General features: G+C 34.3%; 1 protein-coding gene across 1 annotated transcript in view; it reads left to right on the forward strand.

The window, feature by feature from the left end:
• LOC145286296 (uncharacterized) overlaps window positions 1-16,966 on the forward strand; it is a 36,770-nt gene extending 19,804 nt beyond the window's left edge. Inside the window, exon 2 of the mRNA XM_080135155.1 lies at window positions 13,745-16,966. Coding sequence (XP_079991281.1) covers window positions 13,836-15,686 — 1,851 coding nt within the window. The 5' untranslated portion in view covers window positions 13,745-13,835 and the 3' untranslated portion in view covers window positions 15,687-16,966. The remainder of the gene's footprint in view (window positions 1-13,744) is intronic.
• Window positions 16,967-23,780: the final 6,814 nt, after the last annotated feature.

A 23,780-nucleotide genomic window follows, 5' to 3' on the forward strand; every position in this document is an offset into this window, starting at 1 on the left:
GGACTTGAAGACATCCAAGTTGTAGTCCGGTGGGAAGCAGGCTGATGGAACAGAGTTCCACAGGCGTGCTGTTCTAAGAAAGAAGCTTTGTTCATGGAATCCGCGTTTTGATTTAGGCGCAGATAAAGAGTGGGGAAAATTATTGACAGTAGTTTCAGCCAGATGGGTGTTTTTCATGAAAGATTGGCAAGGGGGGACCAGAGATTGGAGTTCAGACGAGCACCTGCCATGGAAATAACGATAAAACAAGGATTGGCTCACAACGTCTCTTCTGTGGGAGAGAGGTTGCAGGGTAGAGAAAAGGGCATCCTCCACTAAACCACGAAGTCTATTTTGTACTCTGTCAAGGCAGGATAGGCTGTTTTTAGCAGCTCCTGCCCAGATGTGGCAGCAGTATTCCATTCTTGGACGTACTTGGCTTTTATACAGATAGAGAATTGCATCAGTAGTGAGATATCTTCTGGAGCTGTTGAAGGATCCCACCATTTTCCCAGCGTCCCTGGCAACAGATTTGATGTACGTGTTCCATTTCAGATGAAGAGTAAAGGTCAAACCCAGAAGCTTGTCAAAACATGGAGCCTCTCCAAGACGAGAGCCATCCATTTCAATTGATGCCAGAGTTGGATCAGAGCATTGATGATGTAAAGATAGAAGCTTGGTTTTGGATGCATTAAAAGTAACCAGCCACCTCTTCTCTCATTGTACCACATGCTCAAGATCAGAGGAGAGATAATTAGAGAAAACTTTGTCATTTACGGCCTTTGATGTGTTGCCATAGATGGTCGTGTCATCAGCATAGATGTCAACGAATGATTTAAGTATGTGTTTTGGGAGATCATTGATGTAGATCAGGAAGAAAGTTGGGCCCAGGATGGACCTCTGGGGGGACTCCAGCATTAATACTGTGGGCCTCTGATTTCTGCCCATCAACCACTACTCTTATGAACCTATCGGAGAGAAATGATTTAATGATTGAGAAAACATTTCCAGTAATACCGTAGCTGGAAATCTTGTGAAGTAGGCCCTTATGCCATACCTTATCGAAGGCCTTCGATATGTCAAGAGCAATTGCCTTGGAAAGGAAACCTTTGTCAAGAGATTCACTAATCCTGTGTGATATAACCGTTAGCACATCTGCTGTAGATCTTGCAGAGCGGAAACCATATTGCATGTCACTAAGAAGGTTGTTTCTGTTGAGGTGGTTGACTACTTCTTTATTTAATATGGATTCCAACAACTTACTCATGACGCACAGGAGACTTATTGGTCTGTACTGAGAGGGAGATGACTTTTCACCTGAATTCTTAAATACAGGGCATACTGATGAGGTTTTCCAGGGTGTTGGAAAGCACTTCTCCTTAAGGCAACGCTTAAACAGTTTTGTAAGTATGGGAGCAAGTTCTGGTTGGAGCTTTTTCAGCACTATAACTGGAATGCCGTCAGGGCCAGTTGCTTTACTGGAATCAAGGTTCTTGATTAGCTTGGCGACCTCATGCACGGATATTTGTATGTTACCTAGCTTGTTCTGTGTTTTAGGAGGAAATATGAGAAGTTGATGACCTTCGTCGCATCGGGTAGAATTAGCTGCAAAGTTCTTGGCAAATAGTCTGGCCTTGTCTGATGCTGACGAGATGACCTCAGGTCCATTGATGATAGTTGGGATAGAACGCACACTTCTGTTCAAGATCCTGTTTGCTATTTGCCAGAATTGGTAGGAACCAAGCCACTGCTCAACTACTATATAGCTCTCTTGCATGTTTTATTACTCTTTTACAGTGGTTGCTGGCAGTCCTGAAAGCAGCTTTAATCTCAGTACATCTATTACGTTGGTAGCTATGGAAAAAGTGATTTCTGTGCGTGATGGCGGCAGCACATTCAGGGGAGAACCATGGCTGGTTATTAGGGGTTTTTGCTGGAACTTTTTCGAGGCTATGAATTGGTCTATGCCTATAATTAACCATTCGGTCAGGTCTGATACTATAGAGGACACATCCTTTTTAAACATGGAATGCAGAGGTAGGTCAGATATGAATGTACGGAAGCTATCCCAGTCAGCCATAGAGTATCGATATACAGTACGGTGGAGAGGTACGTCTGAAGACTTATTACATTTCATTTTTATCTTAACTGCTACAACAGAGTGGTCAGAGGATCCCAGAGGAGATAAAATGGAACATGAACACAGCTCAGGGGAAGTTGTGAGGAAAAGGTTTAGAAGGCTTGCATATTGACCGGGTGTATCGGGCACACGGGTGGGTTCGTGAACAATCTGAGTGAGGTCATAGGTAATGGCAAAATCGTGACAAAACCTCCTCTCATCATCGGTTTTATTTGAGTGGGTCAGCCATTCCACATTATGGACATTGAAGTCACCGCAAATGTGAATGTTAGCCGAAGGATGAGCAGACAGGATGTGGTCAATTTTCTCAGATATGCTCTTAAAGATAGTAACTCCACTGTTGTGGGGGCGATAGAGGGCAAATATAAATGCAGTGGTGTGAGCTAGTGCAACCCGGAAGCACATATAAAGTAAATTAGGGTCTTTTCTCTTTTTTTTTTTTTTTTTTTTTTTTTTTACACAGAGATCACCACTTATCAAGGCCCGGAAGCCACTCAGGGATAAGGGTTATTGCAAGTACATTACGTTAGTGAGGAGATTTGATGAAGTGTTTACTTAAGGGGGCGGTTCATTAGGAATTTGTTAACATTAGACTTGAAGACATCCAAGTTGTAGTCCGGTGGGAAGCAGGCAGACGGAACAGAGTTCCACAGGCGTGCAGTTCTAAGAAAGAAGCTCTGGAGATATCCCTACCACATGGAAAGCCATCTTTGATGTAGGCACATATTCCATGCCCATGGGGGTCAGATTTAGATGTTAAGTTGGAGTAACCTTTAATTATGAATTCGTCTAGAGAACTGGTTGGCCCTATGCCGGTTTCACTTAGAAAGAATATGTCCGGTTTCGTCTCTTGTAATTGTGTTTCAACCTTTGGAAGGTTGGAACGTAGACCCCTGATGTTGGAGAAGGAGACCTGGTAGTAGGGGTCTACGTTGGTGGATGGGGTTCTAGGTTTATTCATGTTTCTTTTTTGGAGATTTGTCATGATTGAGGTTTTGGGGTTTGTGGAGCAGATTAGTAGACTTGGTTGGAGCAGGACAGAGAGGGAAAATAAGAGAGAAAAAGACAAGAATTTTTTTTTTTTGTGGCACATAATAAGGTAAAGGCGTAAAATTACCCACTAGTATGGCATCGAGAGGCCCAACCAGAAACTACTGTATGGTCCAGAATCCATTCATCAAATGGCAATACAGCAGCCCTGGTACTTTGCACCTGCTGATAGGACAGCCTCCTTAGTGGTTAATCCAAGGTTCGGGTCCCTGACTATCAGGCGGGTAACGTCAGCCCAGATGAAACGTTTACCTCCAGCACCCTTACTAGTGACATGACCACAAGGATAGACATAAAAACAGAAATGTCCCGACATCTCAGGCTACTCTTTACAAAGTACTACCGACCTAGAAAGCAGCTTTTATTAAACCTGAAACAAAAAAATAAAACCAAATAAATAAAATACAACTAATATTAAAACAGATTAGTAAATGTGTCACCAAATTCACCGTTCTCACACAACAAATAAAAACAGAAGGAAGGAAAAGGGACGGATAGAGAGCAGTAGTAGTAGTAGTAGTCTTGGCTTTACTACAATTGTTCTTTTGTTTGTTAGGGTTAGGGTTGACAGAGTACAAAATAGACTTTGTGGTTTAGTGGGGGATACCCTTTTCTCTTCCCTGCAACCTCTCTCCCACAGAAGAGACGTTGCAAGCCTGTCTTTGTTTTATCGCTATTTCCATGGCAGGTGCTCGTCTGAGCTCCAATCCCTCGTCCCCCTCGCCAATCTTTCACGAGAAACACCCGTCTGGCTGAAACTACTGTCAATAATTTTCCCCACTCTTTATCTGTGCCTAAATCCAAACGTAGATTCCATGAGCAAAGCTTCTTTCTTAGAACTGCACGCCAGTGGAACTCTCTGCCGCTTGCCTGTTTCCCACCTGACTACAACTTGGACGTCTTCAAGTCCAACATAAATAAACTCCTGACAAAGCGCCCCCTTAAGTAAGACACTCTATCAAAACCCCCAATACTAATGATTACTACAATACTAGGTCATTGATTACTGTACACGCAATAACCCTTATCCCTGAGTGGCCTTCAGGCCTTGATAAGTTGTGACCCCTATGTAAAAAAAAAAAAAAAATGTGTAAACAAATTCACCGTTTTCACGCAACTATTTTGTATCTAGAAATGTAAACAAAAAATAAAAAAAGAAGGAAGGAAAAGGGACGGATAGAGAGTAGTATTAGTAGTAGTCTTGGCTTTACTACAATTGTTCTCTTGTTTGTCAACAGGTTAAAGTTGTTTAGTCGTAAGAAAATAGCGACAGTATAGTTGTAATAAAGAATAGTTGCAAAACACCCCCACTCTTCCCATGTTAAATAATAATTTTGAAATAATAACGTTAATATTTCAGTGCGCAGGTCAAAATCTGCAAAAGAAGCGATTTGTGTTTATTTGTTTACATTGTTATGGGTTAATGTTTATGCAAGCGTGCGCAACCGGATGTCGTAAACCGAAAAGTGGGGTACATCACTCATTACAAGGTCATTTGGGTTTTATAATTATATAGATAATATTTAACAAAAACACAAAAATATTTTTAATACCTATAGAGAAATTTTCTTGCATTCCTCTATAAATTAATAAAAACTATTATCCCTCTCTATTTTTTTTTTTTTTAGATTTTAAGTTTCTATAACTTGGTTGAAGGATTCCAATATGAATTTTTTATTCTTATATTTCTCATCGGTAGGTTCATGTGTGTTTTTGCTGTTAAATGACTTTCGTCTGCGTTCGATTCGTAGGAAAATCATATTTAATTTTCGATTTTTGAGCAATTATTCTGAAAACTAGGTAACTTTACATGAATAGGGAAGATTTTTTTTTTTCATGTTTGGGGGACCATCTGTGAGTTTTAATTTTAATTTACTTTCATAGAAATGTTTCTGTTATGTAAAAAAAAAAACCTATTTTATTTACGTCACAAGTGTCACGCTCATACATGAATTCCATAGCTAATATAACATACTGACCCAACGGGTCACGGGTAGTCTAGTTAATTTATATTATTATTAAAAAGTATTAATAAATAAGTAATCATTTTGAATTAAAGTTAAGAATTTCATTGTTAGATCAACATGACATAAGGTCAAATTCGGTGGTTATTTTGTTTGGTTTTAGCTTCTTCACATAATCAAGCATGTATTTTCTCAATTTTCTTACATTTTCTCAATTTTAGATGCATAATACTAACCAACTCTCTTCCTGATCTACATCAATGACCTCCCTAAACACATACTTAAATCATTCGTTGACATCTATGCTGATGACACGACCATCTACGGCAACACATCAAAGGCTGTAAATGACGAAGTTCTCTCGGATTCTCTCTCCTCTGATCTCGAGCGCGTGGTTCAGTGGGGGAAGATGTGGCTAGTTACCTTTAATGCATCTAAAACCAAACTCCTATCCTTACATCATCAACGCTCTGATCCCCAGCTGGCATCAATTGTGATGGATGGCTCTCGTCTGGGTGAGGCCCCGTGTTTTGACAAGCTTCTGGGTTTGAACTTTACTCCTGATCTGAAATGGAACACGTACATCAAGTCTGTTGCCAAGGTCGCAGGAAAGATGGTGGGATCCTTCTACCGCTCCAGAAGATATCTCACTACTGATGCAATTCTCTATCTATATAAAAGCCAAGTACGGCCAAGGATGGAATACTGTTGCCATATCTGGGCAGGAGCTGCCAAAAACAGCCTATCATGCCTTGACAGAGTACAAAATAGACTTCGTGGTTTAGTGGGGGATGCCCTTTTCTCTACCCTGCAACCCCTCTCCCACAGAAGAGACGTTGCGAGCCTATCCTTGTTTTATCGTTATTTTCATGGCAGGTGCTCGTCTGAACTCCAATCCCTGGTCTCCCCTCGCCAAACTTTCACGAAAAACACCCGTCTAGCTGAATCCACTGTGAAAAATTTCCCCCACTCTATATCTGTGCCTAAATCAAAACGCGGATTTCATGAGCAAAGCTTCTTTCTTAGAACTGCACGCCTGTGGAACTCTGTTCCGTCTGCCTGCTTCCCACCGGACTACAACTTGGATGTCTTCAAGTCTAATGTTAACAAATTCCTAATGAACCGCCCCCCTAATTAAACACTTCATAAAATCTCCTCACTAACGTGATGTACTTGCAATAACCCTTATCCCTGAGTGGCTTCCGGGCCTTGATAAGTGGTGATCACTGTGTAAAAAAAAAAAAAAAAAAAAAAAAAAAAAGCGATTAAAGTGAGAATCTGTATTTCTGTTAATTTGCTAATAGAAAGCCATTAAAGTGAGAATCTGTAGTTCTGTTAATTTGCTAATAGAAAGCCATTAAAGTGAGAATCTGTATTTCTGTTAATTTGCTAATAGAAAGCAATACAAGTGAGAATCTGTATTTCTGTCAATTTGCTAATAGAAAGCAATTAAAGTGAGAATCTGTATTTCAGTTAATTTGTTAATAGAAAGCCATCAAAGTGAGAATCTGTATTTCTGTTAATTTGCTAATAGAAAGCCATTAAAGTGAGAATCTGTATTTCTGTTAATTTGCAAATAGAAAGCAATTAAAGTGAGAATCTGTATTTCTGTTAATTTGCTAATAGAAAGGAATTAAAGTGAGAATCTGTATTTCTGTTAATTTGCTAATAGAAAGCAATTAAAGTGAGAATCTGTATTTCTGTTAATTTGCTAATAGAAAGTAATACAAGTGAGAATCTGTATTTCTGTTAATTTGCTAATAGAAAGCCATTAAAGTGAGAATCTGTATTTCTGTTAATTTGCTAATAGAAAGCAATTAAAGTGAGAATCTGTATTTCTGTTAATTTGCTAATAGAAAGCCATCAAAGTGAGAATCTGTATTTCTGTTAATTTGCTAATAGAAAGCCATTAAAGTGAGAATCTGTATTTCTGTTAATTTGCTAATAGAAAGCAATTAAAGTGAAAATCTGTATTTCAGTTAATTTGCTAATAGAAAACCATTAAAGTGAGAATCTGTATTTCTGTTAATTTGCTAATAGAAAGCCATTAAAGTGAGAATCTGTATTTCTGTTAATTTTCTAATAGAAAGCCATTAAAGTGAGAATCTGTATTTCTGTTAATTTGCTAATAGAAAGCAATTAAAGTGAGAATCTGTATTTCTGTTAATTTGCTAATAGAAAGCAATACAAGAGAATCTGTATTTCTGTTAATTTGCTAATAGAAAGCAATTAAAGTGAGAATCTGTATTTCTGTTAATTTGCTAATAGAAAGCAATTAAAGTGAGAATCTGTATTTCTGTTAATTTGCTAATAGAAAGCAATACAAGTGAGAATCTTTATTTCTGTTAATTTTCTAATAGAAAGCAATTAAAGTGAGAATCTGTATTTCTGTTAATTTGCTAATAGAAAGCAATTAAAGTGAGAATCTGTATTTCTGTTAATTTTCTAATAGAAAGCCATTAAAGTGAGAATCTGTATTTCTGTTAATTTGCTAATAGAAAGCAATTAAAGTGAGAATCTGTATTTCTGTTAATTTGCTAATAGAAAGCAATTAAAGTGAGAATCTGTATTTCAGTTAATTTGCTAATAGAAAACCATTAAAGTGAGAATCTGTATTTCTGTTAATTTGCTAATAGAAAGCCATTAAAGTGAGAATCTGTATTTCTGTTAATTTTCTCATAGAAAGCCATTAATTGAGAATCTGTATTTCTGTTAATTTGCTAATAGAAAGCAATTAAAGTGAGAATCTGTATTTCTGTTAATTTGCTAATAGAAAGCAATTAAAGTGAGAATCTGTATTTCTGTTAATTTGCTAATAGAAAGCAATTAAAGTGAGAATCTGTATTTCAGTTAATTTGCTAATAGAAAGCAATTAAAGTGAGAATCTGTATTTCAGTTAATTTTCTAATAGAAAGCCATTAAAGTGAGAATCTGTATTTCTGTTAATTTGCTAATAGAAAGCAATACAAGTTAGAATCTGTATTTCTGTTTATTTGCTAATAGAAAGCAATACAAGTGAGAATCTGTATTTCTGTTAATTTGCTAATAGAAAGCCATTAAAGTTAGAATCTGTATTTCTGTTAATTTGCTAATAGAAAGCAATTAAAGTGAGAATCTGTATTTCTGTTAATTTGCTAATAGAAAGCAATTAAAGTGAGAATCTGTATTTCTGTTAATTTGCTAATAGAAAGCCATTAAAGTGAGAATCTGTATTTCTGTTAATTTGCTAATAGAAAGCAATACAAGTGAGAATCTGTATTTCTGTCAGTTTGCTAATAGAAAGCAATTAAAGTGAGAATCTTTATTTCTGTTAATTTTCTAATAGAAAACCATTAAAGTGAGAATCTGTATTTCTGTTAATTTGCTAATAGAAAGCAATTAAAGTGAGAATCTGTATTTCTGTTAATTTGCTAATAGAAAGCAATTAAAGTTAGAATCTGTATTTCTGTTAATTTGCTAATAGAAAGCAATACAAGTGAGAATCTGTATTTCTGTTAATTTGCTAATAGAAAGCAATTAAAGTGAGAATCTGTATTTCTGTTAATTTGCTAATAGAAAGCAATTAAAGTGAGAATCTGTATTTCTGTTAATTTGGTAATAGAAAGCCATTAAAGTGAGAATCTGTATTTCTGTTAATTTGCTAATAGAAAGCAATTAAAGTGAGAATCTGTATTTCTGTTAATTTGCTAATAGAAAGCAATTAAAGTGAGAATCTGTATTTCAGTTAATTTGCTAATAGAAAACCATTAAAGTGAGAATCTGTATTTCTGTTAATTTGCTAATAGAAAGCAATTAAAGTGAGAATCTGTATTTCTGTTAATTTGCTAATAGAAAGCCATTAAAGTGAGAATCTATATTTCTGTTAATTTGCTAATAGAAAGCAATTAAAGTGAGAATCTGTATTTCTGTTAATTTGCTAATAGAAAGCAATACAAGTGAGAATCTGTATTTCTGTTAATTTGCTAATAGAAAGCAATTAAAGTGAGAATCTGTATTTCTGTTAATTTGCTAATAGAAAGCCATTAAAGTGAGAATCTGTATTTCTGTTAATTTGCTAATAGAAAGCAATACAAGTGAGAATCTGTATTTCAGTTAATTTGCTAATAGAAAGCAATTAAAGTGAGAATCTGTATTTCAGTTAATTTACTAATAGAAAGCCATTAAAGTGAGAATCTGTATTTCTGTTAATTTGCTAATAGAAAGCAATACAAGTGAGAATCGTTATTTCTGTTAATTTGCTAATAGAAAGCAATACAAGTGAGAATCTGTATTTCTGTTAATTTGCTAATAGAAAGCCATTAAAGTGAGAATCTGTATTTCTGTTAATTTGCTAATAGAGAGCCATTAAAGTGAGAATCTGTATTTCTGTTTAGTTGCTAGTAGATAGCAATTAAAGTGAGAATCTGTATTTCTGTTAAATTGCTAATAGAAAGCAATTAAAGTGAGAACCTGTATTTCTGTTAATTTGCTAATAGAAAGCAATGAAAGTGAGAATCTGTATTTCTGTTAATTTTCTAATAGAAAACCATTAAAGTGAGAATCTGTATTTCTGTTAATTTGCTAATAGAAAGCAATACAAGTGAGAATCTGTATTTCTGTCAGTTTGCTAATAGAAAGCAATTAAAGTGAGAATCTTTATTTCTGTTAATTTTCTAATAGAAAACCATTAAAGTGAGAATCTGTATTTCTGTTAATTTGCTAATAGAAAGCAATTAAAGTGAGAATCTGTATTTCTGTTAATTTGCTAATAGAAAGCAATTAAAGTTAGAATCTGTATTTCTGTTAATTTGCTAATAGAAAGCAATACAAGTGAGAATCTGTATTTCTGTTAATTTGCTAATAGAAAGCAATTAAAGTGAGAATCTGTATTTCTGTTAATTTGCTAATAGAAAGCAATTAAAGTGAGAATCTGTATTTCTGTTAATTTGGTAATAGAAAGCCATTAAAGTGAGAATCTGTATTTCTGTTAATTTGCTAATAGAAAGCAATTAAAGTGAGAATCTGTATTTCTGTTAATTTGCTAATAGAAAGCAATTAAAGTGAGAATCTGTATTTCAGTTAATTTGCTAATAGAAAACCATTAAAGTGAGAATCTGTATTTCTGTTAATTTGCTAATAGAAAGCCATTAAAGTGAGAATCTGTATTTCTGTTAATTTTCTAATAGAAAGCCATTAAAGTGAGAATCTATATTTCTGTTAATTTGCTAATAGAAAGCAATTAAAGTGAGAATCTGTATTTCTGTTAATTTGCTAATAGAAAGCAATACAAGTGAGAATCTGTATTTCTGTTAATTTGCTAATAGAAAGCAATTAAAGTGAGAATCTGTATTTCTGTTAATTTGCTAATAGAAAGCCATTAAAGTGAGAATCTGTATTTCTGTTAATTTGCTAATAGAAAGCAATACAAGTGAGAATCTGTATTTCAGTTAATTTGCTAATAGAAAGCAATTAAAGTGAGAATCTGTATTTCAGTTAATTTACTAATAGAAAGCCATTAAAGTGAGAATCTGTATTTCTGTTAATTTGCTAATAGAAAGCAATACAAGTGAGAATCGTTATTTCTGTTAATTTGCTAATAGAAAGCAATACAAGTGAGAATCTGTATTTCTGTTAATTTGCTAATAGAAAGCCATTAAAGTGAGAATCTGTATTTCTGTTAATTTGCTAATAGAGAGCCATTAAAGTGAGAATCTGTATTTCTGTTTAGTTGCTAGTAGATAGCAATTAAAGTGAGAATCTGTATTTCTGTTAAATTGCTAATAGAAAGCAATTAAAGTGAGAACCTGTATTTCTGTTAATTTGCTAATAGAAAGCAATGAAAGTGAGAATCTGTATTTCTGTTAATTTTCTAATAGAAAACCATTAAAGTGAGAATCTGTATTTCTGTTAATTTGCTAATACAAAGCCATTAAAGTGAGAATCTGTATTTCTGTTAATTTGCTAATAAAAAGCAATTAAAGTGAGAATCTGTATTTCTGTTAATTTTCTAATAGAAAGCAATTAAAGTGAGAATCTGTATTTCTGTTAATTTGCTAATAGAAAGCAATTAAAGTGAGAATCTGTATTTCAGTTAATTTTCTAATAGAAAACCATTAAAGTGAGAATCTGTATTTCTGTTAATTTGCTAATAGAAAGCGATTAAAGTGAGAATCTGTATTTCTGTTAATTTGCTAATAGAAAGCAATTAAAGTGAGAATCTGTATTTCCGTTAATTTGCTAATAGACAGCAATTAAAGTGAGAATCTGTATTTCTGTTAATTTTCTAATAGAAAGCAATTAAAGTGAGAATCTGTATTTCTGTTAATTTGCTAATAGAAAACCATTAAAGTGAGAATCTGTATTTTTGTTAATTGGCTAATAGAAAGCAATTAAAGTGAGAATCTGTATTTCTGTTAATTTGCTAATAGAAAGCAATTAAAGTGAGAATCTGTATTTCTGTTAATTTGCTAATAGAAAGCAATTAAAGTGAGAATCTGTATTTCTGTTAATTTGCTAGTAGATAGCAATTAAAGTGAGAATCTGTATTTCTGTTAATTTGCTAATAGAAAGCCATTAAAGTGAGAATCTGTATTTCTGTTAATTTTCTAATAGAAAGCCATTAAAGTGAGAATCTGTATTTCTGTTAATTTGCTAATAGAAAGCAATACAAGTGAGAATCTGTATTTCTGTTAATTTGCTAATAGAAAGCAATTAAAGTGAGAATCTGTATTTCTGTTAATTTGCTAATAGAAAGCAATTAAAGTGAGAATCTGTATTTCTGTTAATTTGCTAATAGAAAGCAATTAAAGTGAGAATCTGTATTTCTGTTAATTTGCTAATAGAAAGCAATTAAAGTGAGAATCTGTATTTCTGTTAAAAGATGCAATGATTGTTTTCACAGCCTGAGTTGCAATGTATGATAGTTATTCTGAATCACATTCCCTGACATTGGCAACTATATTTGCACTGAATCCTGCAAGGCTAAGAAAACTTTATTGAAGGTTTCATACTCATCGAGAACATTATACAATTCTTCACTTATTCTTGCACCTGTGTGTGCACCAGGGAATGGAACCACTTTAGCACAGCTCTGCACATAATTTGAAAGCTAATGACCTATCAAATACTGAAAGGTAGCATTATCTGTTGTAAGTGTCTAAATGTCTGTAGTTCATGAAATGATACTAATTTCAGCAAGAGACAGTTGAATTTTTGTTTTATTTTTGTAAATATATCGAAAATTATTTTGTTCAAATTACAGCATTCCATTAAAATGTACTTCACTACAAAGTTTTGCAATAAGCCTATTAAATCCAATGTCTGATGTTACAGAATATGTTGAATATCAACAGCATTTCTTTTATCAGATAATAAATTTATTATGACCTGTAATCATTAATATATCAAACTTTCTTTTTGGCCAATATTAATTCTATAGTAATTTGGTGTTTTGCTGGACTCGTAGTTGCTACCACTTGTTTCTGGAATGTCTGTCCCTGAATATTCATTGTGCTTCCTTTTCTTATTTGCAACTTTTGCTTCTTGTGAATAAACCTTTCTAAGATGGTTTAACATATTAGTCAGTTTTTACTGATTCGCCACCTTTGATGTGATGATTCAACATACTTCCAACAGAAACTGGTTGCCATAATGGTTGATGGTTGCTATTATTAATTTTTACGTATTTAAATTAGTTATGCCTGATATCTAATTAGTAATTTATCTCAATAAAATACACATTATCTTAACCAGAAAAATAAAAATATGTAATGTAGCAAGAGCCCGAAAATGAGGAACAAAAGTATGACTAATGAAGAATGTTTTATTTTCAGTTCGTACATCGTCACAATTTACTCAACATGAAAACTGAAAGATGAAATAATAATTTTATTTGACAATGATTTAAAGCAAAAAACTAATGTTAATTCGATAGGAAGAGAAAAGAGGGAAATTTTCCATGTTTACATCTTTTTGCAGTTGTAAAAGTCTACATGGTAACAGCATATCATGTCTGTTATTTGATGATATGGTGTAGCGATGCATGTCTCTTCGATACATTTTCACTGGCAAGCAAAAAAGGGAGTTAACTTGTCTTCGTTTACAATATAATTAATATTAGTATCATTTATGGCAACAAAATTTACTAATAAATTGGCATTAGAAAACCTATTAATCGGACAATTATTAAAGGCCAATTAATTGGTAATTGGACAATTTGATAACCGGTACATCCCTAGAAGGCAGTAATTACTGGGGACACAGTTATGAGACTCAGCATTCCTATCCCATTACAGTTAATCACCTGATGAAGGCCAAATGGTGAGTTGGCTGAAATGCGGTGAAACAACAACTAAGATGAGGATAACAGTTTGCAAATAAATAAATAAATACACAAATTACTCATCTCAAAGGATTCCAATAAATAATATATAAATTTTTCTTTTTTTTTTTCTTTTAGCTACACTTTTCACACATGCAATTAGTGAGGGGAGCCATAGCCTCACAGGTTGAGAAATTCAGTTTCAGCTTTTAACATTTTTTTTCTCATTATTTATATCCCTGTTCTATTACAATGTAATTTTTATGAATGTTGCTATTAAAAAAGTAATCATTTCTTTTTTTTTTTCTCCAGAAAACAACCTGCAATTAAAACATCTGTTATCTCTGGATGCTGACCTTTGACATCTGATGATATCATTGTTTTATGACTTGTCAGATTAGTAATGATGGATGTGACTGCCCAGAAGGTCGACTACGCTGTCACTGAGAATACAGAGATACTTCTTGATCTTGGCCCTGTTGATAGTGTCAGTTACAAAATCTCTGATCGTGTCGACAACATTGTTCTCACTTCTAACCATGCACAGGAATCGTTACCAAAGACTATCTACGCCTGCCACGTGTGCGATAAGATCTTTCATGAAAATATTGAAATGCTCGAACATTTGCACCGAGAACACGAAACAAATTATTTACACAAGTGTAGATCTGCCACAAATCCTGCCAATCCCGATGGAGAGCATGATTATCATCGCAAGGTGACCAGCACTGTGACCAGTGGTAGCGAGCGTTCTCATGATGTGGCTGAAGACGCTGACAGCATGCCGTACAAGTGTGTTAATTGCGGGGAGCGTTTCAAAAAGGGAAGTGACGTGGGGCTGCACATACTGAAGCACAGTCACACGGTCCAGCATTTTTGCGATTTTTGCGGGAGGATGTTTGAAAATTTATCAGCGCTTAATGACCACTGTGCCCTTTACCATTCGGCCCAGAAGGAAAACCTGATGAGTCAACATAAATGCGGCCATTGTGGTGTTAGTTTCAGTCATCGTAACAGCCTTTACAAACATATAAAAAGCCACCGAGACATGCAGCCAGTTACTGGTGAGAATAAAGGTTCCCAGGGCAGCGGAGGTGGACTGGTCATTTTGACTGATGCTACATCGTCGTCATCTCTAAAAGGAAAGAGGAGAATTGTTAAGGAGCAGAGTCCGAAAAAATTAAAAGGATATTCCTGCAATTTATGCTCTTCAAAGTTTAAGAATAAGGAATCTCTTATGAAACATATCTCGACTCATCCGGATTGGAATCCTGCCATTTGCGAACTATGTGGAGAATATTTCGCCATTGAGGTGGATTTAAAAAGCCATAAAAGAATTCACCACTGCAAGGTTCTGTCTTGTAAAATATGCAGTCGGGTTTTTAAAAGCGCTAAGAGGCTTGAGAAACACATGCATCTTCATTCAGCGTCCAAGAACAAACCAAAACAAATGAAAACCGCTAAGAAGAAGAAGGTCGTCTCTAATAAGACGAATCCACAACAAAAGAATGTCCGCAAACGAAAAACCAGCACCACACCAAAAACCCGCGTTAATAAGAAAAAAAAGAAAAAAGCTTTAAGTAAACCTACGGCCAAATCGAAGGTGTCTGCTTCTCCAAAGACCTCAAAGAAGAATGTTACGTCGAGTGTAAAATACAAATGCTACGTGTGCACAAAATCATTTTCGTTATTGAAGCAACTAATGTTACACATGAATAAGTGGCACTGTTCTACGCAAGCAACATACGACTGTGAATATTGCGACAGTTCTTTCTGTCAGAGGATGACCTATTTCAATCATCTACTCACGCACTACAAGAAACGGACCCACTCTTATCGGTACTCCTCTTTAGATTTGCAGAACACGCACCAACTGAAGAAGCAGTTGCAGTCGGGCAAAGGCGGTCACAAGCAGATGTATACCTGCTTTCTTTGCTTGGCGTCTTTCAATGACAAAGTTAGCCTGAAGCACCACAAAGAGACATCACATATAAATGCAACCATCTTTAAATGCAATGTTTGCCTGCGCCAGTTTGTGTCGAAGAAATTGTTGGAGGGGCACATGAAATGGCATAGAGTTAGAAAGCAGCATCAGTGCAGTATGTGTGCGCAGAAATTCAACCGCCTCGCGTTCTTATTCCAGCATTTAGCGAAACATGCGCAGAGGGTTGTTTACAGGTGCCAGTACTGCTCGAGATTGTTTTCCACCCAGATGCTACTACATAAACATCGTGCAACGCATGCAATTTCGTGAGACACAGAAATGCATTGAACAATTTACCAAAAAGAGATTGTTTTGAAAGTTTTTTGACATTTACTCGCGCAACGGATGCAGCTGTTATGAAATATTTACAGATTTTCTATTTGCAACCGTTTAAAACCAAGATTCACTCATTAATTTCTTCCTTCATATGAATTATTTTGGAGGAAAAATGTATTAGAACTTGCACATTTTAGGTTTTGATGACAAATTTTTTTGTTTTCATTTTTGAAGAGTTCCACTTGGAACAAAGGGAAACATATGCTTTTTCAAAACTAACTTTTAATGATTCTTTTGGTGCTTGTGCAGTTTAGTAAAAATATTAAAAAACGAAGATAAAGAAAAATATCTATGGTGTACATACCTATTATGGAATGTAGTTCTCATTAAAAAATCGCTTAATTTGATCAAGTAGTATTTTTTTTACAGAGGAAAATTGAATTTTAGTGACAGTGATTGTGATTGAGCCATGTTGCCAATTTTAGCTATGAGGAGAGAGAGAGAGAGAGAGAGATAGAGAGAGAGAGAGAGGGATACACCAAGGGAGATAACTCCATCTAATTCTTGAAGTTTAGCAAAATTTGACGAGGTTATTTTTATAATTTTGAATAATTTTAAGTATTCTTTTTTCTTTGTGTTTTTATTTTTCTTTCAAAAAATGGTTTCCAAATTTATTAACAAAATTATTAGAGCTCCATGTACGTTTTGGCAAGCTTCAAGAATTAGATGGAGTTATAAATCCCCTGGCACCCCCTTTCTCGTAGCTGAAATTGCCAACATGATATGTCGCAATTACTGTCACTAAAATTTGATTTTCCTCTGAATAAAAAAAAAATATTTCATCAAATAAAACAATTAAAAAAAATTTTTTTTTTATGAAACTTCATTTCATAATGGACGCATACATCAAAGATTTTTATTTATTTTCTTTTTTAATATCTTTGCTAAACTGCATAATCACCATTATTTTGAGTTATTACAAAAGTTTAATTTTGTAAAAGGAAAATTTCTTTTTAAAAGAACTTCCTACATTTTCGTATAATGACATCTTTCATTCATTTCAGTGTTTTCTTAAAAAGAGACTGTTCAGTAAAAAAAAAAGTGATGTTCAAAAAAGTTTTTTTTTTTTTAAAAGTCATACATTTTCATATAAATAAAAAGAAAAAGAAAATGTCTGCTGTAATTTATGTTGAAATTCTAATTATTTTATAAAAACCAAAACAATTATTTCAATTTGATAATTGTTGAGATAATGTTTGGAGTTACTGTGTTAATTTAGTGTTTGTTTTATTTTTGCAAAAAATTATGCAAAACTTTTACAACTGTTTGAATTTTCCATGCTTTTTCCAAGCGAAATTCTTTAAAAATCACCCCCCCCCAACAAAAAAAATTTCAAACCTAAAATGCACAAGTGCCAAAATGTTTAATCAAATTTTGAGTTAAAATAAAATGAAACTACAGAGTTGGAACTGACAAAAAAGAAAAAAAACAAACAAAAAAACTGTCACTCGTTTCTATCAAAGCTATACAATTCTCATGGTAACTCTGCAAACCATGAGGTATCACATTACAAATTCATTTTGTAACGTTACCATTTTTTTACGCATCCATTTTGTAACATTACCATTTTTTCTCAATCAATTCTATTTACTTCCGATTCACCTATAATTTCAAATCCTTTCATAGTATTCTTCATCATTCCAATTGGCAGTATTATTAACTCTTATCCTTGAGTATATATGATATAATCTTGTTAAAAAAAGTGAGTAAAGTTATTCCTTGTCTTGGTTTCCTTGTGACTGCCTGCATACAACGTGTGGGTCCCAAGTGTGGATATGTAACGACTATGTTACATCTGTACCTGGTCATGGCTGACAGAACAAGCGCATGCTACCCTAATGAATTAAATAAATGGTTTCGTTAGAAATTCCATGCAGAACCCCCTAGTTTGAAAAGATATACCAGAAGATGGAGGTTACACTGACTGAAACATTTTGCAAATAACACTAGACAATAGTCCAAATAATCTAAATAATGCAGAAAATACTAGCAAGCTGCCCGGCGTTGCCCAGTCATAAAATATGCTTAAATAGGATATTTTAACTTATGTAGATTTTGTATTTATCATTATAGACCCAATACTCTATTGATTATTATATTGTACCCAATATATAATAGTGATTTCAAAAGTTAAAAAAAATGACTTGGGTGATGTCAGCTAGAATCGAAATCAAAACATTTAGCATTCTAGCTTTGGTTGATACTGAATGATAAACAATATTTAAAAATGAATCGATTTTAATGTATAAATGTATATTTGTGCATGCATACAAGAGTACTATGCTTGCCAAGTTCCAATCTTTTCAATTTTAGCAGTTATTTTTCTCGACTTTTATGTATATAAAACAGTCTACAAAAATGCAATTGTTTTATTTACCTCGCACTTCTCTGTGACCTTGTGCCTTGGAGAAAATACACTTTAAAAAATGGAGACAGACACAAAACAGTGAGTTTTATATATATATATATATATATAGAGAGAGAGAGAGAGAGAGAGATAGAGATTTAGATAAAGAAAATCTGTTTATAACTCAGCTTCTTCTTTGCAAGTTTTGTGTGAAATAAATTTTCCTGCAAAACCGATGTAAAATGAGTAAAAGTCCTTCCGGCACTTTTGCATTTCAATTATTTTGGACAAATTTTTTCTCATTTTTGAAGCACTCTCTTCCAAAACAGGGAGACAAATAAAGAAGAATCTATTCTGAATGTGCCTTTATTTAAATTTTGTAAAAAAAAAAAAAAAAAAAAAAAAAAAATGCCCCCTGCCCTAAAAAACACACACACATTACAATAATGACCGTGCAAAACTATAAATTTTAATGATTATCTTTATTTGTAAGTTCAAATTTTATAAAAAATCAATCAAATAATTTATAATCTAGAAAACATGACAGATACATACATTAAAGTACTATGGTATTAATATATAGATGTTCATATAATTAATGTTTTATTTTGTATTTTCACAGTATTATTTTAGCATATTTATTTTGTTTAAAAAAAAATGCAAAATTTTGATATTTTTGGATAGGGGTTGCTTAATTTATCTCCCCCTGTTCTGAAAGGAGTTCTGCAAAAAAAAAAAAAAATGTCCAAAATAACCAAGCTGCATAAGTGCCTTCTTTTCAAAAAAAAAAAAAAAAATTGTTCAAATTAATACAGAGTGCTCAGGATAAATTTAACACATTTTAGAAAAGAAAGAAACAAATGTCATATCTTGGTTCATAATTGATGTATTCTCAAAAATTCAAATTAAATCTCTTCAAGGATTTTTTGACAAATACAACTCCTCCAAAGAAGTTGTCTGGCGGGACCTGAACTTGCAACCTAGCATAGTGTTCTTTGAGAGATGCCAGAATGCAAGTTTGATCCTGGTAATCATATTGTCTTTGGTGTTGCAGATGGGAGAGTTCTTATCTATCTTTACTGCACCTCACCATAATAGTTCTTGGGATTATAATCAAGCGAGTTTGGGGAGGGGGGGGAGAAGATTCTTAAATAAAAAGTCTCCAATCTAATAGGTTTTGCACTACTGGCAAAGCTACATTCTCTCATTGCCGCAATGTTGCATCCCTGTGCCTGTTTTACAAATACTTCAATGGAATGCATTCTAATGAACTCGCAGCATATTTTCCCTTTTGATGTACATACTCTCAACCAACTTGAGAGGCAGCAAAATCCCACCCTTTCACTGTTAATGTCCCTAGATGCTGGAAAGACTTCTACTCTAATAGTTTCTTACCTGAGACTGTCAGACTTTGGAATTTCCTTCTTGTTTCCTGCTTCCCTGCCTGTATTGACATGCAGAATTTTCAATGTAATGTAAACAAACATTTTGCTAAGCAACTCTCCATAATCCCATATTAAGCATGATCCCAAATAGTATCCGCTTACGTTCCAAGTGGCAATATGCCTTGTTTGGGGTGAAAAAGAGTTTAAAAAAAAAAGATGAAATCGTGAAAGGTTTCAGACAACCACTTGTGCATTTTTCTGGAGGTGTGACATGGAGCTAAGTCTTGCTGCCAGACATATAGCCACCCTCTCCACCTAACATTTGACAACAGCAGACGGTAACTTTGGATTTGCTAAGAATTTTAAAGCCAGTTTAAATTACCTTCTATTCCAAATTCCTTTCAAATTCTGAACAGCCACAAAGTAATTGATGTTTTTTTTTTTTTCAACTATTAACAAAATATTTAAATGACTGACTTGTTTACAAAGAAACCGATATGCATTATGATGGATTTAATCTTGTAATAGGATTTTAATTTGCTACTTTTTAAAAAAAAATATAATAGTTTAAAAAGATAATTAAAGAACTGTGTTCTTAGAACAAATTCTTAGAAAAATCGATTTTATTTGCTTTAAAGCAGCAATAAATATTTTTTTTTTAATATTTATTTTTAAATATTGAGGCAAGGGGGGTGTTCTTATCTCCTATTTAAAATTATATATCCCTCAAGGAAGTTTCTAAAATCTATTTTCAATTGATATTTAATCCATGGTTGTCTAATTTTCCTACCTTGCCAAAATCGCTTAATTTTCCGTTGCCTTATTTTCCTAAATAGATTAGCAATAACAACAACTGACCAAATAAGGTGAAATCATGAACATTCTTTGATAGAATAAAGATATAGAATGGTCAATAAAGCACCCATGCTCTACCCTCCTCTTGTTAAGAATGGTTTTCTAAATAGTAACCGTATTAGTTAGGTGCTTTGTTAACTATTCTGTTTCAGCACCATCTTCATATTTTTCATACCAATCGTCAACTATCTTCAATTATTTGTAACAAAATTCAAATAGCACTTTGTCAACTAATGATGAACTCATACAAATCGACTTTAAAGAAATAAATCTTTAGTTGCCTCACTATTTTTGGAACTTGTTAACTTATTGTGCCATGTTGAAATAATAATGTTAATATTTAGAAAGCCATTCTTAATATGGAGAGAGAATGATGTTTTTTTAACTATTCTGTACTTCCACCTAATAATTTAATGAAGAAAAGTTATCATAAAACTTGAATTTAACTTGAAAACACTATAAAAAAAAATAGTGTGGTACAATACGTGCATAAATGCATTAGCACCCTATTTTTTATCAATGACAAAAACATATGAAAAAATATTTAGAAAGATCTACTCGTGTAGTTTATATGGCCCTCTCCCTCCTTCCTAAGTGTATTATTACTAGGGCTATAACAACAGCATATTCTTTTCATTGTTTTGACTCTCGAGTATGTTTCTGTTGATATTTCATATGCTTTTATATAGAGTGATGTGGTTTCTCAGTAGATTGACTGTGTTTAACTATCGGATATATACTCGAGAGTCGAAACAATGAAAAGAATATGCTGTTGTCATAGCCCTAATTATTACATTTGTGAAAATATGTGGATATTGCAGGACGGTTTTGCAGTAATTTTAAAATGAAAAAAGCAACAAATCTATAAAAAATATTTAGAAATTGTAAAAAATTGAAATCGGTAATTGTGTTTCTGAATTTTTGAGATGAGGATTGATAATTTGGATTATTGTGACTATTGTTTTCATCTTGAGTGTCATTTGTAAATAACACTCAAGACGAAAACAATACTCAGACAAATCGGTAACTGTATTGTAATCATGGAATCTAAAACAGAATCAGTAATTGTATTGGACTTTGGAAAAATTTTGGAATCGCCTCATCCAGTATCTTGATGTAGGAATTGGAATGTAATATTGAGATTAGAAGGCATACAAAGAAAAGCGAAAAAAAAAAAAAAATTAATAAAAAGAGTAAACAAAAAATTTCTGATATAGAGAAGGATTCTTTTTTATGGTTGCGAGACTTGGCTGATGATAGCAACGGATCTCAAAAGGTTGGTAGTGTTCAAACTATACTGCCTCCACCAAATTCTGCAGATCTGCTGGCACAATTTTGTTTCCAAAACCCAAATTAGGACGCGATGTAGAATCATTCCCCTTAGCCAACCTCTTTTAAAGAGCAGACTTGTTGGTTTGGCCATGCTGCCAACTGCAACACAGGTGAGTTCATTCACGAAGTAATAGTTCCAAAACCACTCCAAGATTGGTTAAAATGCCCTGGAGGCCAGCTGAAGATTTTACATACCATCAATTTAACCTGGCTCTGCTTCACAGGTCTACAGTGCTTGCCACTGGTCCTGGGACAAGCTGCCCATAACTATCTTGACTGCTGCAAACTATCGTGCATGGTCTGCGTTTGTCCGAGACACTGTGTATTCTATGGGAAGAGCTGATTTAGCCAATCCTAGTTGAATGTTGCTTCAAGTCCTTGTTATAGAGAGAGATTATAAAAATTAGGATTAACTACTTTACTATAAAGAACAATGAAGGCTGATTGAATTGAAACTTAAAATATTTAGTGGCATTATTAACATTTTTTTAAAAATATATCTTTTTTTTTTTTTTTTTTTTTTTTTTTTAAATTCAATTTTCACCCCAAACAAGGCACAGTGCCACTTTGAAGCAGGGGGCTACTATCAGGGACTTAATTAGCGGGGTCATTATGAAGGGAGATGAGTAGAAAGATGTTTGTTAACATTACACTTGAACTTCTGCATATCATTGCAGTTGGGAAAACAGAATCCCGGAAGGGAGTTCCAAAGACCCGCAGTTCTGGGAAAGAAACTATTGGAGTAAAAGGCTTTCTTGCACCTAGGGATCTCTACTGTAAAGGAATGAGACTTAGTAGCTTGTTGGGTTTGTCGGGGGTAGTTACGTCGGGGAGGTACAAGTGTTTGCAGTTCGTCAGAGCATTCACCATTGAAGTATTTGTAGAACAGGCAGAGGGATGCAACATCTCGTCGATGGGACAGAGGCTGAAGCCTAGATGACAGTTCAGGACCTATCAGGTTGGCGATTCTCTTTTGAACCCTGTCCAGGAGCGAGAGACAAGAGGCAGATGCACCAGCCCAGATGTGACAACAGTACTCCATACATGGGCGAATGGTTGCCTTATAGAGGTATAGGATACTGTCAGGCGTAAGTAGTTTTCTAGCACGGTAGAGGGAGCCAACCTTCCTTGCAGCAGCCTTGGCAATGCTCTCAATGTATCTATTCCAGTTCATATTCCCTGTAAACATTAGGCCGAGGAGTTTAAAAGAAGTACTTTCAGGTAATGTGTTTTTGGCCATTGCTATTGGTGGTAGAGGAGGTTTCTTGTAGTTATTGAAGGAAACAAGCTTAGCATTGAATGTGACCAACCATTTTTGTCCCCATTCCACTACGGATTGGAGGTCATCCTCTAGTGTTTCTGCCATTTCCTTGGATATGTGTTCATTTGTTTTCCCCTCATATCTGTTATAGAGAGTGGTGTCATCGGCAAATATACCCATCTCCGAAACAATTTTATCAGGGAGGTCGTTTATGAATATCAGGAATAATAGAGGTCCAAGGATAGACCCCTGAGGTACTCCCGCATTTATGTCGTATTGTTTGGATGTACGACCGTCGAGGACAACTTTGATTTTTCTATTACTTAAGAAGGATTTAATTACATTATGAATTCTTCCAGTGATTCCATATGATCTAATTTTCCTTAGAAGACCATCGTGCCATACCCTGTCAAAAGCCTTAGATATATCGAGGGCCACCGCTCTACCCTCCCCTGTTTTATCCAATGAACGGTATATACGTTCAGAAACTATAGTTAAGATATCTGCTGTTGAACGGGCTTGCCTGAATCCATATTGTTTGTCAGTCAGGAGTTTAGCAGCTGTTAGGTGCTGGACTAGGGCTTGATTAACTAAGGACTCAAATATTTTGGCGAAAAGCGGGAGGAGGCTAATGGGGCGATAATTTAGTGGGTCAGTTCTTTCACCAGAATTCTTGAAGACTGGTACCACAGAGGCGGTTTTCCAGCAGTCGGGAAAACAAGATTCGTTAAGGCATTTATTGTAAAGTTTGGAGAGAACTGGAGCAACCTCGGCAGAGCATTTTTTTTTATAGCACAGCCGGGATGAGATCTGGTCCACATGCTTTTGAGATGTCTAGGTTTTTTATA

This window comes from Euprymna scolopes, chromosome 10 (assembly GCF_053919585.1).
Source record: "Euprymna scolopes isolate OS-2025 chromosome 10, ASM5391958v1, whole genome shotgun sequence".
In the NCBI taxonomy this organism is placed as follows: Eukaryota; Metazoa; Mollusca; class Cephalopoda; order Sepiida; family Sepiolidae; genus Euprymna; species Euprymna scolopes.